Raw genomic sequence first — 13,049 nt, forward strand, 5'->3', positions numbered from 1 at the left:
GTGTAAATGTGACGGCACAACATAAGAACAAACTGTTTTAATCAAGTGGAAAGGTCTTGATTTATCAGATCGACACGAAGTGCAAGAAAAAAAAATATATCAAAAAGACAGAAGGCACTATAAGTACTGACTCAAGAGTACTCGCAGTCATTGAAAGCTAGTTCAAAGTCAATTACAACTAAATTAAATAAATAAATAATGATTCTCAAGACTAAAGTACTAGTAAGTACGCATCCAATTCATGATAAGCAGTCTGAGAAATCATGGCCTTTTGCAATGCCAAATTCAATTTATTAGTATCGACAGGATGTAGTCCAAATAATTATGACGTCTTGAAAGGCTATTATATTTGTTTTCTTTGACGCCTTACATTGAAAGGCTATTATATTTGTTTTCTTTGACGCCTTACATCGATGTAAGGCGTCAAAGAAAACAAATATAATAGCCTTTCAAGACGTCATAATTATTTGGACTACGACAGGATGTATAGGACTTTAAGTGTTCATAACTATAGCAACACATATTTAGTTATGTTTTAATTCTAAATAACAAAATCAATGATAGTACCGATAAAGACAATTTTCAAAGATCATATTATAGTGATAAATTGATAGACCTTTGAAACATTCTTGATTCGAGTGTCACTGATGAGTCTTTTGTAGACGAAACTTTCGTCTGGCGTACACAATGATAAGCCTGGTATTTTTTTATGAGTTTTTTTTTTCATTTAAAGGAGGAATAGGTTTATATAGATTGTATCTAAATTACGGGCTAAATAAACAAACCGTAAGAATTAGGATGTGATATCTTGTTTGTAATCCGGTTTCTATACAGACACAGACAAACTTCCAGACCACATCTTTGTATCTACGAATGAAATAATTATGTAAAGGTGGTTTGTGGTAACAAAATCCTTGACTTAATAATTTACAAGTTATACGTAGTTTATTTAAAACGTAATTACTTAAAAGTACATTTTAATTTTAAACATAAATTAACAAGCGAAGTGAGGCGAGAATAAACTTAAAAAGTGCTCAAATATTTATTTTTTAAATTGTTTTGCCAAATGTTTTCTTAGTAAAAAATTCTTATTATAATTATTATGCATTTGATTACCGATTAAAGGTACCTGTTTTTATTATAATTTTTCAACAATGAATGAGTTGTCTTTTATTTTGTCTACTACAATATTTACTCTTTGGTTGTGCATGTACAGCAAAGAATATTCCTTCTATGTCTTTATAATGTAAAAATATTTAATAAGTAATTCCAAAATGATGGAAAAAAATGGCAGTGGCTATTTTACCGGCTCTTGCAAAATAGCCTCTTAGCTTCTATTTCACTTGCTCGGGCAAAATAACCTCCTTAGCGCTATTTTGCCGGCTCCGGCAAAATAGCGATTTATATAGAGTTTTGCTATTTTATCGGTCTTATTCCAGATATTTTTTCAGACTATATGAAATAATTTTTTTATTGAAAATATTGATGTATGGCAAAAAAAGGAGACGAATTTCACTCATGAAATTACATGTACATGTAGCAGTAAATACGTTAATTTCTGTTAAACATTGACGTTCGAAAAGACGACACTCCGTTGTAAAAAAGATCGAACTAAACGCTAAGTTCGACTTATATGAAGAGCTAAAGCAGCACTCTGAAAAGGACAACTGTGTGCAACTGTGGAAACGTGATTCAAGGACTATAAAATTTATGAAAACTAGAGCACCAATCAAAAACTTTAATAACGGTCTAGTATATGCATTTGCAATAAAGTTGTGTTGTGTTCATGGCGGCAAAGACCACAAACCTTCATCCACTGGTAAATGAAGTTGCTTCATCATTACTAGTCATCATTTATCTTCGTTTTTATCTTGCAACCACATGTATAAACATTTACGAGTAGCGACACGCATTTGAGATGATAAGCAGCACATGTAAAGAAACTAACAATGCCATAACCTGCGAAATTGTCCGTCATTCAACATTTTCAATCGTTTTAAACCAAATTTGGTATACACTTTGCACTAACAAGTGCGTTCTATGTATTGAAACAGATTTCTAACCGTAGCGATGTCGTGGTGAAGAAGGAAAAGGACGAGATTGCTGGACAGTAAAGAGGGTAGAGATGTGAGAGAATCGTTCATTTGTGCATGCACATTCTTCAAAAGTGTGTTACTTTCGTGAAGACACATCTTCAAACTTCGTGATGTCAAAAATGAAGGCTTATTTCAGATACATGAAATATCCGAAAGATGCATATACATGATCGGATGAGTTAAGTCCTTTTCAACTGATTGTTATAGTTTATTCTGATGTTGTACTGTTACACCACCGCCCCAGGTTACGGGAGAGGATTTGGCGCCAGCAAATATTTTTAACCCCGCCACATTCTGTATGTGTCTGTCCCAAGACAGGAGCCTGTAATTCAGTGGTTGTCGTTTGTTGCTGTATATCATATTTGTTTTTCGTTTATTGTTTTGTACATAAATGAGGCCGTTAGTTTTCTCGTTCGAATTGTTTCACATTTGTCATTTCGGGGCCTTTTAAAGCTTACCATACATTCTGTGTTTAGCCCATTGTTGAAGGCCGTATGGTGACCTATAGTTGTTAACTTCTACGCCATTTGGTCTCTGGTGCAGAGTTGTCTCATTGGCAATCACACCACATCTTCTTATTTTCAAAGTAACTTTTAATTTCAAAATTTATGGGATATTTTTAATTAGAATAACAATTCTAATATGCTTGCTTTGCATATCAGTATGTAATAATTTTAACGAAGACATTTTCTTTTTAGATTTCTTATTAAAGTTTATGTTTCTATATTTCTTTCTATTCTTAATTAATATACTGACAATCTATATTAATATGGGCAAAATAGCATAATTTATATAAATCGCTATTTTGCCGGCTCTCTAGGGAGGCTATTTTACCGGAGTCGGTAAAATAGCAGCTAAGAGGACAGAAACTAAAAGTTTATATTAGTAGAGAAAACGGCAATTGCGATTATAATTTTCTTCTTTTTTATTTGTTTCTATTTTCTTATTATTAACAATCAAAGAAACAATTCAAATATATATATTATCACCTTTTGTCCTGTGACTTTATGTCCAACAATTTGTTTGGGTTTTCTTTGTTGCAAAATTCTTTTCTTCTGTGAAATTTCTATTCAGTATTGGAGAAACAAGTTATACTAAATATAAGCTAGCCACCATGTGCAAGAATATGTCACATTTCCAAGCGAGATAACCCAATCTGTTTATATTGGACAGTAGATAATTAACGATAACTCTTAACTCCTTCCAATAGATGTCGTTGCATTAACTAATCTTGTTAAATACAACAGAGACATGTCTCTGATAATAGTTAATTAGCGTCTTCACGGGAGTTATAAATTACGATACTTGAGTTAGTGGTCTTTAAAAGGACGATGATATTGAGATCAAAACCTCGTCGAGATTATAAATCAATGTACGAAGGGGAAATTATTTTGAAAAATTAGGGAAAAAATCCATAATTTTTGTTAATTGATCTTGAATGACATTTTTTAACAAACAGTCATAAAACGTATCTCGTGAGTTTTGATGTTCATATATCTTTTAAAAAACCATTTAGGAGGTTATATGACATCCTTGTTACCAAGAACTTTAATATTTTCATTTGTCCTTATACAACAGAGCTGACGACGAAATTGGTACCGAACCGTAGCTTATTGCAGTTTAATCACCATTAGTAATGAAATAATTATATGGCATAATATCAGCTGTATTTTTTATAAACATATTAACACCAGCAAACACAAGTTTGTCCTGCTTTCAAACAATAGGCTATATACATTCATTCATTTCAGTACAATCATTCATTTATTCCTTGGACAAATAAGTTTGCTTTAAAATGATGCTATATATGTCTTTGAAGAAATAACTTACAAGCTAGATGTTTTTCATTTTTTAAATGTTTTATGCATAAACGGCTAAACATATCTCAACCATCTTTAGTTAGGTAAGGCGTAAGCAGACAAAAAGGTTCTTTAAATCAAATTTAGACAATTGGTGAAAATTAAAGATATAAATTCTAAGACTAAATAATTGAAGAATAAGTCATTCAACAGTTAAAATATATTTTTATTGATATTGATAAGTAGAGCTCTCTCTCTGATTGATAAGTGAAGATTTATCAATTGTAATAACTAAAGACATAATCATGAAGCGAGTTAGGTCGCAAGCGCTTTTATAGTGGGTCTCCATTTTTATGTGTGTTTAGGAGTAATTCTTATTTGAAAGTTTTCTTTCATATTTCAACTTATTTTCACCCATCTAAAATTTTCTAACTGCTATCAGTGCGATTTAATACTAACAGTATTTGTATATGATGTCCCTCTGTCCTTATTTTCAACAGTGCAAGAAAAGTTTAAAATTTGCCTGAATTAAGTCACGGATAAGAATTCACAGGACAATAAGGGACGACATCAAAAGTTCAATGTAGGATAAACAAACTTAATTCACGTAGTTTTTTTCACTGACCCCGACCCCCTCTTAACTGAATTTGGGAAAAATTGATTGACCAATACAGATATATGTAAAATCGATGTCAAATAAACAAAACTTGCAGCAATTTTTACCCCCCACACCCCACACCCCACACCCCAAACTATTTGAATTAAGTTTTTTTATCCTACATTGATCTTTTGATGTCGTCCCTAAATCAAAGCTCATTTATGCGATTCATAGTTTGTCTTTGATAAATAAATCACCTTTAAAAAAAGCAATTTACATTGTTCATGAACAATTGATTATAAAAACTTGGGAAACATTTTTCTTGTTTGAGATTTTTTTCCAAACAGCAAGAAAGATCGAAAATTTAAATTAAAAAAAATCAGGGACACAAATTCGTCGGACAAAACAAAATTAATAAATATAAGTTAGTATTTATGAGTCGTAGCATATGCACCAGACAAAATGTGTTTTGAAATACAAGGAAAACCCAACATATCAACGAAGAAGGGCCTCTTTTGCTGTGCATAAGATTAAAATTTGTCACCAGGTTTTCAGCAATCGGCTTTTTAATATTCCTTCACAATGACAACACATTCATCATTATAACAGAAACCAACATTCAATGTGTTGTAAGCGTTACATTTTTTCACACAAGAACATTTTGAACAGTGTATTTCTAAAATGACCGAGAGACAACTTACATGTGTTTTGTATTGCACCATTAAGTAATTAAAAAAAACATATATATAGAAAATGACAAATTAAAAGAAGAAATAAAAAAAAGCAGCAAATTGAACTATCTATACATAGATGACACTAATCAATTTACTTCCATGGTCAAACTAAAGAGCGAGGAACACGATTCCCTAAAAAAATAGTGATTTGAAATATTTTTTGCATTAGTTTTCGAGTTCTCAAATTTGTTTTAATAGTTCCACCACATTGATGTAATGTCATTACAGGATGATACTTCCACAACAATCCGTGCATACATTCATTACATGTTCATATGTTACCAATTAACACAAGTTGTATTGTATCAGATTCAATTTAATAAAACTAACAGTGGCATCCTGTTGAGCATATATAAGACATCGTAATTGGAGATAGGAAAGACAATCAAGCGACAGGGTGCCTGCTGATAATAAAATTCATTTGACAATATATCAATTTCGAACTTTTTTAATATACCACCTTTTCATTTTCTTTAAATATTATCGAAATACAAATGATGGAAAATGTTTTACGGGTGAAAAAATTATTAAACAGCGAATCGTTTATTATTATTTAAATGTAAATGTATACTTTATTATTTTAATGTACATGTATACTTTATCATTTATCATTAAATACGTTTCACCAAAATATGAATAAAAAATATCTTTATAGTCTCTATTATATGAAATTATACGAACTATGAACTATCATGAACAGGAACCCTTATAGTAAAACTCCATTATGTCCTTTGAACAGATGAGCTATCCCGACGAATACAATTTAGTATAATTAAATATAATTTTATTTTGTATTCAATATTTATCGTTTCTTTTTGAACAATAAAAAATAGCCACAGTGAACTCTTTGAATTTGAACTTATTATGTATTATTTCATTTATTTAAGAATAACCGGAATTTAGTTTACATGTATAACAGTATGATCTCGCTAATGTACGTTGTTTTCGTATGTAACATTTGTGTTGGTTATTTTTTTCAAAGACAACTTTTCAAAACGCCGGAGACCTAAGAATTTCTTAATTCAAACTGACTTTTCTGACATCAAAATATAGCCTATTGACAGGAGTATTCAACAGTATGTGTTAATAGTATTTCCTCCGCATATTAATTGTGCTTCAATTTTTTTAGTTACTGCTGTCTCGTTTCTTTAGAGGTAATTCATCGATATTTACTGATGTGAGTAAGGGAATTTAGATAATGAAATTTCAAAAAATCGGAGACCTAACAATAAGATAAGATAAACTGGATTTTTTAATACCACCAGAAAGGTAAATCTATGGTGAATTCGGTCGTATGTGTTAATAAGAATTCAGATGATTAATAAAAATAATATGAAGAATTAATGAAGGGTACCCATTTATTTTCCCATTACTTTCTATGTTAATCGAATATCATTAAAAACATTGCACCCCGGGTGTCGTTGATAAGTGTAATCGGCCATTAGTGTCCTTCATTCTTGGGTATGCCCCCTTTTATCCATTTCATAAAACCTTTAAGATTATTTTTAGTATAATAGTCCCAGGTTAAACTCATCGATCGGTTTGCAATTTTTTTATGGTTATTATATGAAACATTTTTATGACATGCCATTGCTGAAAAATCATAAGTTTAATACAAAAATTGAAATTTGTTCCCCGCCAACACATGGAAATAAATTGTGTTATAACTGGGACTATTAATAGTCACAGGTTATAACAGGGACTTTCTACTATAGAAAGTCCCTGGTTATAATAAGGCAAAAAGACGAAGTTTTTTGGTAAAATTCACCTAACAGAAAAGTCACTAGTAGATGCCAGGCCCAGTGTTCGGAATTATATATACCTACATATAATATTTGACGATAAGCTATGGTCTTTAAACCGTGATTTTCGTTTAAAAGTAAACCCCAAACAAACATTTCAAAACGTTTGAAAAAAACTGCTGATACGTCTGTATTCAATGGTATAAAATTCATTCAAATCGGACAAGAAATAAGTAAAGGGCATTAAAAAAAAGTTTTAGATGAAATTTCATATATAGCGTAATTATTTGATGTGTGGAACACATTTGACCTCTGTGTAGATAGTTTTTAACTTTTAAATAAGGCACCAGAATATATATTCAAAAATATATTTGTAATGGAAAGTTTTTGTGCATCGGATTTTAGTAATCATTAAAGTATTACATGTTTAATAATGGTAACCCTATTTTAGCTGAATTAGTGTACCAACTGTTGGAGGAAGATATAAATAACGGGGGTCGAATATACATTTTTGGCGGGAGTCTCCACGGTCCAGTCTGCACAGCATCTGCAACAGTTAGAAAATGCTAGCCTATGAAACGAAATGAGTGTCTATGCCGAACTTTTTGGGGTCTTATGTTATGAAACAATGATATTGTATTGCAGACCTGCCAACTTTCCCGATTTATGGGTCATAATGGGGTATTCCCATGAGAGATAACTTCAAGTTCAACTCCGAACAGCCGAAGATCTAGACTCTCTAAAAGCAGCAAAATCAGGAAATCCTTCATTTATGTACATGTAAACTAAATATCTGTAGGCTCTGTATGTACACGTAGTAATCAGTGCTGGCTTTAATGCAACATTTCAAAACAGGCATTCGAAGGCATTATAAAGCTAGCTCAGTAGCTGTGTAACCGTAGCTCTTATACTAGTTATAGGACCTTTTTGATATATTGAAGGTCTGAAAATTGTCAAAAAAATATCATAAAGACCTAAGAGCTATGGTTCTGCAGCTATTATGAAGCATGATCATATATGTACTCTGTAAAACCCATACAATTTTATTAGAGTAAGTAACTCCACTTGTGACATGGAAGTATGGGTAAAGAGATGGATTTGGTCATTTGTGCTTAAGTTTCAACAAAAAGAATAGACCCTTGCACGGTTTAGCAGCCATATTGAATAGGGGGCAGATTTTTATAATGGAGGTGCTAATGGTTTGAAAAATATGGGAAAACATCATTGAAACAGAACAGTTGCTTCACAGGAAACATGTGCTGTGCATGCATAGGATTTCCCATAGGCCATACTTTCATACTATATTTCCACCTCTATCCAAAAAATCTGCCCCTTATTAAATATGGCTGCATTAACCATGAAGGGACCTATTAAAAAAAAAACAAATCTCCAGTTTTTTATTTATGAATGAGTTGCACTGATTGACCAGAGGTCAATTGATGTAAATGATGCCATTCTTTCTGTATCATATGCAATGTGACATAAGACATGTACATCATTACATGCATTTTTGACAATGTTGACACCACAAAGTCTACTTTGAGTACAGACAAACCAGTGGATCCAAGAAATTTTAAGCATGGCTGGACCTAGGTTATTAGAAAGGGATAGGTATTATATGTTTTAGAAAATGAAAACTTGCCTGGATTTTGATCTGGTTTTGATGTGCCTTTTTTTCAAGTCTGCAGAAGATGACAAAATAAACACAAACACATGACATACATTATAATAATTAAAAATTGATAACATTGAATGAATTAAACAAAGAAACCAAGAGTAATTTTAAAAAAGTAAACCTCAAGCATGTGAAGTATAATGACTTATTTTTCTCAATTGTGTAAAAATGAATTAATTATTATTGCACTACTAAGTACTTCTTTAGCTCAGTCAGTTAAAGGGGTGCCTTGTAAATACTGAGGCTCTGGGTTTTGAGTCCTGGGGGGACAAAGTGATTTTGTAAGGAGAATCATGCTCTCCTGTTACATTGACCAACTAAAAACCCAAGGTGGTTAGAGAGGATTTCTAGCCAGGGAATGTGTTGTTTGAGTCATAATGGTATGATGAATTGAGGTGGGGGAAGTGTGATGGAATTGCTTCCCTTAGTACATGTAAGAGATATATATATATATACTTATCCAGCCGTAAGCAGTTGAGCTAGGGAAGTACTTCTTTAGCTCAGTTGGTTAAAGCGCTGCCTTGTTACACAGGATCCCCGCTTATAGATGCCTTTTAGCCCCCAAAAATGTTATCAATAAGGCCATCATGATTATGAACATCTCCCTCCCTCCCCCTTCATCTTTCCTAAAAAATAAAAACAACTCCATATTATTTCCAGCACGATAAGACATCATCATAAGCTTATTTACTAGTAAAATGAAGAAAATCAAATAATACAGATGTTTGTGCACTAAATGTTGAAGGCCCATGTACATGCATACAAGTAGATGTTACTGAAGGACAACAATATTCCACATAGTGTGACTAAAAAAATCATTTGACCCTCCAAAATGCTGTACCAGATCTAGAAGAACATATTAACTCTTAAAACTTCTAAAGGCTTAAAAACACTGCTCAGATACTTTCATCTCTGTTAATCCGAGTATTTAAATTTTATAGACAATAATATAAATAATGTTGAGCTGATTTGTATGTGCCTGTTATGAAGTGGCCAGGCAAGTAGTGTTACCAATTTCAATCATTCTGAAATTGAACAGTTGTGAGGACTCTTCATTATCCATGCAGATTTTGATCTGATTTTTGGTTTACTAGAGTATAATGTTGACTTACTGATCAAGATTTCATTTTGTTCCAGTTAACCAACTTTTGGCAACATGACAGGGGTCTGTGAGCCAAGTCAGAAAATTTCATATATTTTTTTGGTTATTGTATGTCACTGACATTGTTAACCTAACATTAACATATTGAAATATAGTATACTTAGTATGTCGTATCCAACTTGGGACTTTTGAATGCCTTGAAGGATAGTATGGATACTAGTTTTCAACTTTTCAATGCCTAGATAAGTCTGACAATACTTGGCACGATAGTTGTCCAATACCAGAAGGTATGTGAGGAATTTAAGATTGAAATTTGTGTCTGCAAGATCAAGGTTAATACTTTTTATATAAAGGTGAATACAGGGTGGTATCAATTTATGATCTTTGATAGATGTACCTCTAGTTTTATTACAGGTTCATGGAGTTCTCATGGTATAGCTGTTTATTGGTATATGTTATTTTAGTTGCCTTCAATATTTCAGACTCTCTTCTACCATAAGAAGCTGGGTATTCTGCATAAAATTTTAATAGAAGATAACTTTACAGCCATGACAGGTACTCCAGGGTAAGCTTTTTGTATAGAGAATGTTTAAACCATTATGAAATAGTTTTATATTTTTTACTTGTGAATTACTGTAAATGTTTATCATTGTCACTAATTCAGCATTTTCATATTTGAATGGAGGAACATGAGATATAGCTAACATGAGATATTACTTACATGAGATATTACTTACAAAAATGTTAGACATTGAATGAAGCTTACTTTTCTTAAAAGTAAAGATTATCAGTTACCGTTAGAACAAATTACTACACATAAGAAAGTAGATTGAAATATCCATGCATGTTGAATAAAATGTTTGAAAATTGCATTGATGAATACAGTTGTGTAAAGCTGGTGTAGCTTTCAAAAATATGGTTTCTTTTATTAGATTTGATCCACACCAGAATATGAGAAAAGTAAAAGCTGTTGATCAGTTTTCAGAAATGGGTAGGTCTTTATGATATATTTCATACTATTTAGTGAAAAAATACTCTTAACTTTACAAAAATAGATGACCAAAGGATATTGATTTTATTGTTCATTATATAAAGATCTTTTTATTTAGTGTCATACTTTCTACTTTGATTAATCGCAAACTATTGTACTAGCTTACTTGACATATGTCATTGTCCCTTTCACATTTCATTTCTACTTGAAACTACATGTACTTTGCCAATTTCAGTTGAACTTGACAGGAACTATATATGGAAGGTCCTATTTTGGTTTGTATAGGATGAAAAATATGGCAACATGAGGCAATCTTTGATACTGATTGCCTAATTTAAAAAATCTTCCTTGAAACTACAAAACCAATTTGTTTTGAAACTTTACAGCCATACAGGATTGCCCAAGTCAAACTGAACTGCTATCATGATCATTAGCAGTTTATTAGCTGTTATTTACCAGTTCTTCATATATTTAGCAGTCTTTCAGCTGTTCATAGCATTCCATCTAATAGCAGTTTGAGAAACTGCCTTATTTCACCATTTCTTAGCATTCCTCTTAGCATTCATCTTAGCAGTCTGGATCTACCTTCTAAACTGTTGTCAATTTGTCAATTGGACAACAGTTATGACAGCAGTTCAATAGCAGTTTGATAGCAGTTTTGGTTTTAATCTTTGTTATAAAAATGCTTGGATCTGGCTGTGTTTTCAGCTTGATAGTAAACCTTTATTTGAAGGTTATTTGATCATTTTCAAATGTGCATTTTGGCTCCAAATTGTGTGTAAATACTTGCTAGTGAAAAACTGTATTTATGTCAATTATAAAGTTTAATTTGGGCTAAATGGAATAATTTCTCACACCTGCAGTACAGTAAGTTGAAGTTACAGATAATGCATGTGTATTTTCTGACATAACTTTGTAGGGAAAAACAGAAATAATACAGAAAGCCCCAAAAAAGGGGGGATAGTTGTTTATTCAAATAGAATATCTGATGATAATGGGATTGTAATAAAATACTAGCATATACTAACAGTGCAAGATGTTATTTGAAAATAAAAATATGAATATTTTAATATAATTTTGTAAAAAAAAACAAAAATAAATCATATTCAAGAGTTGAAAAAGGGGGAGGGAATATTAGGGAAACCTAGGTCACATATAGCTGATTGTTTAATATTGACCAAACAATCCATTTAATGAAGTTAATATATGTTACTTAAGTGGGGGGGGGGGGGGGGGGGGGGTTAGCCCCGGGATACATTGTCATTTAACAGAACACATATAAAAGTATGAACTAATCTTTGTCATGTGTTGTTACAAAATTACTTGCCCTTGATCACTCATGGCTTCCTTGATTAGCTGGAATGCCTTAATTTATAAAAGCAAAAGAATTTAAAACAAACAGTATTGCAAAAAATGTCCAGTTGGGTCAAATTATTTTTTAAATCCTGCTCTGCAACTTCCAGGCAAAAGAGTTTGAAAATTTATGAGGAGTATGCATGTCCCTTTAAATTGCTTGAAATCTGTGAATGATTATTGTGCTCCTATATTATATCATTTTAGAATACCCTGAAATGACTGTTTTGAGCAAAGGAGAACTAATTTTCTTGACGAGAGAACCTGTTGAGAATGTTTTAGGTAGACCTGTTGAAAATTTACTGAGCAGCAGTATCCATGTTGATAAGGTATACATCATGATGTCCTCAGTTACAATTTTCTTATATGATCTTATAGTAAAACACAAATAAAGAAAGTATGCACCATTGTAAAGAAGTACTTTTGGAATTGAATTATGATATCATTGATAATTACATCAAACCATTCCATATATTGATACCACTGAAACTTGCACAGTAGGACAATGGTGCTAATTATTTGCAGTCAATCAGTTGAGTCTGAATAAGTAAGAGATGCTTAAACACAAAAATGTAATGTGATTCAGTACACAGCCAGATGTAAATGCAACTCACCTGTTACAGTAGTATTTTATTTTGTTATTTATGAAATTGCAACCTAATGACACAAATAACCAAAAGATATCTAAAGGTTAACACATGGCTGTGAACAATAGACTGACTATACAATATGGCAAGCTCTTAGATTGCTCATGAGAGTCTGGAAGAATTGTGAATAAATTTAACATGAATCACAGATCAGACACTGTCCTTTTCAATATATGATTGTTTTATTGAGTTATGTCCCTTTAACTTATTGTGATTTCTCTCAAATCCTCTGAAGTATTTTGTTCCAGTAACTCATATTTGGTAAGATGTTTGATAATTTATTAGTAATAAACTAGATTAAGTCTTCATTCT

General features: G+C 31.8%; 1 protein-coding gene across 1 annotated transcript in view; it reads left to right on the plus strand.

The window, feature by feature from the left end:
• LOC127720901 (uncharacterized) overlaps window positions 1-13,049 on the plus strand; it is a 212,232-nt gene that overhangs the window by 31,487 nt on the left and 167,696 nt on the right. The window contains exons 6-8 of the mRNA XM_052227641.1: window positions 10,229-10,311; window positions 10,679-10,737; window positions 12,298-12,419. Coding sequence (XP_052083601.1) covers window positions 10,229-10,311; window positions 10,679-10,737; window positions 12,298-12,419 — 264 coding nt within the window. The remainder of the gene's footprint in view (window positions 1-10,228; window positions 10,312-10,678; window positions 10,738-12,297; window positions 12,420-13,049) is intronic.

The sequence above is a fragment of the Mytilus californianus genome, unplaced genomic scaffold, assembly GCF_021869535.1.
Source record: "Mytilus californianus isolate M0D057914Y unplaced genomic scaffold, xbMytCali1.0.p SCAF_11, whole genome shotgun sequence".
Taxonomy (NCBI): domain Eukaryota; kingdom Metazoa; phylum Mollusca; class Bivalvia; order Mytilida; family Mytilidae; genus Mytilus; species Mytilus californianus.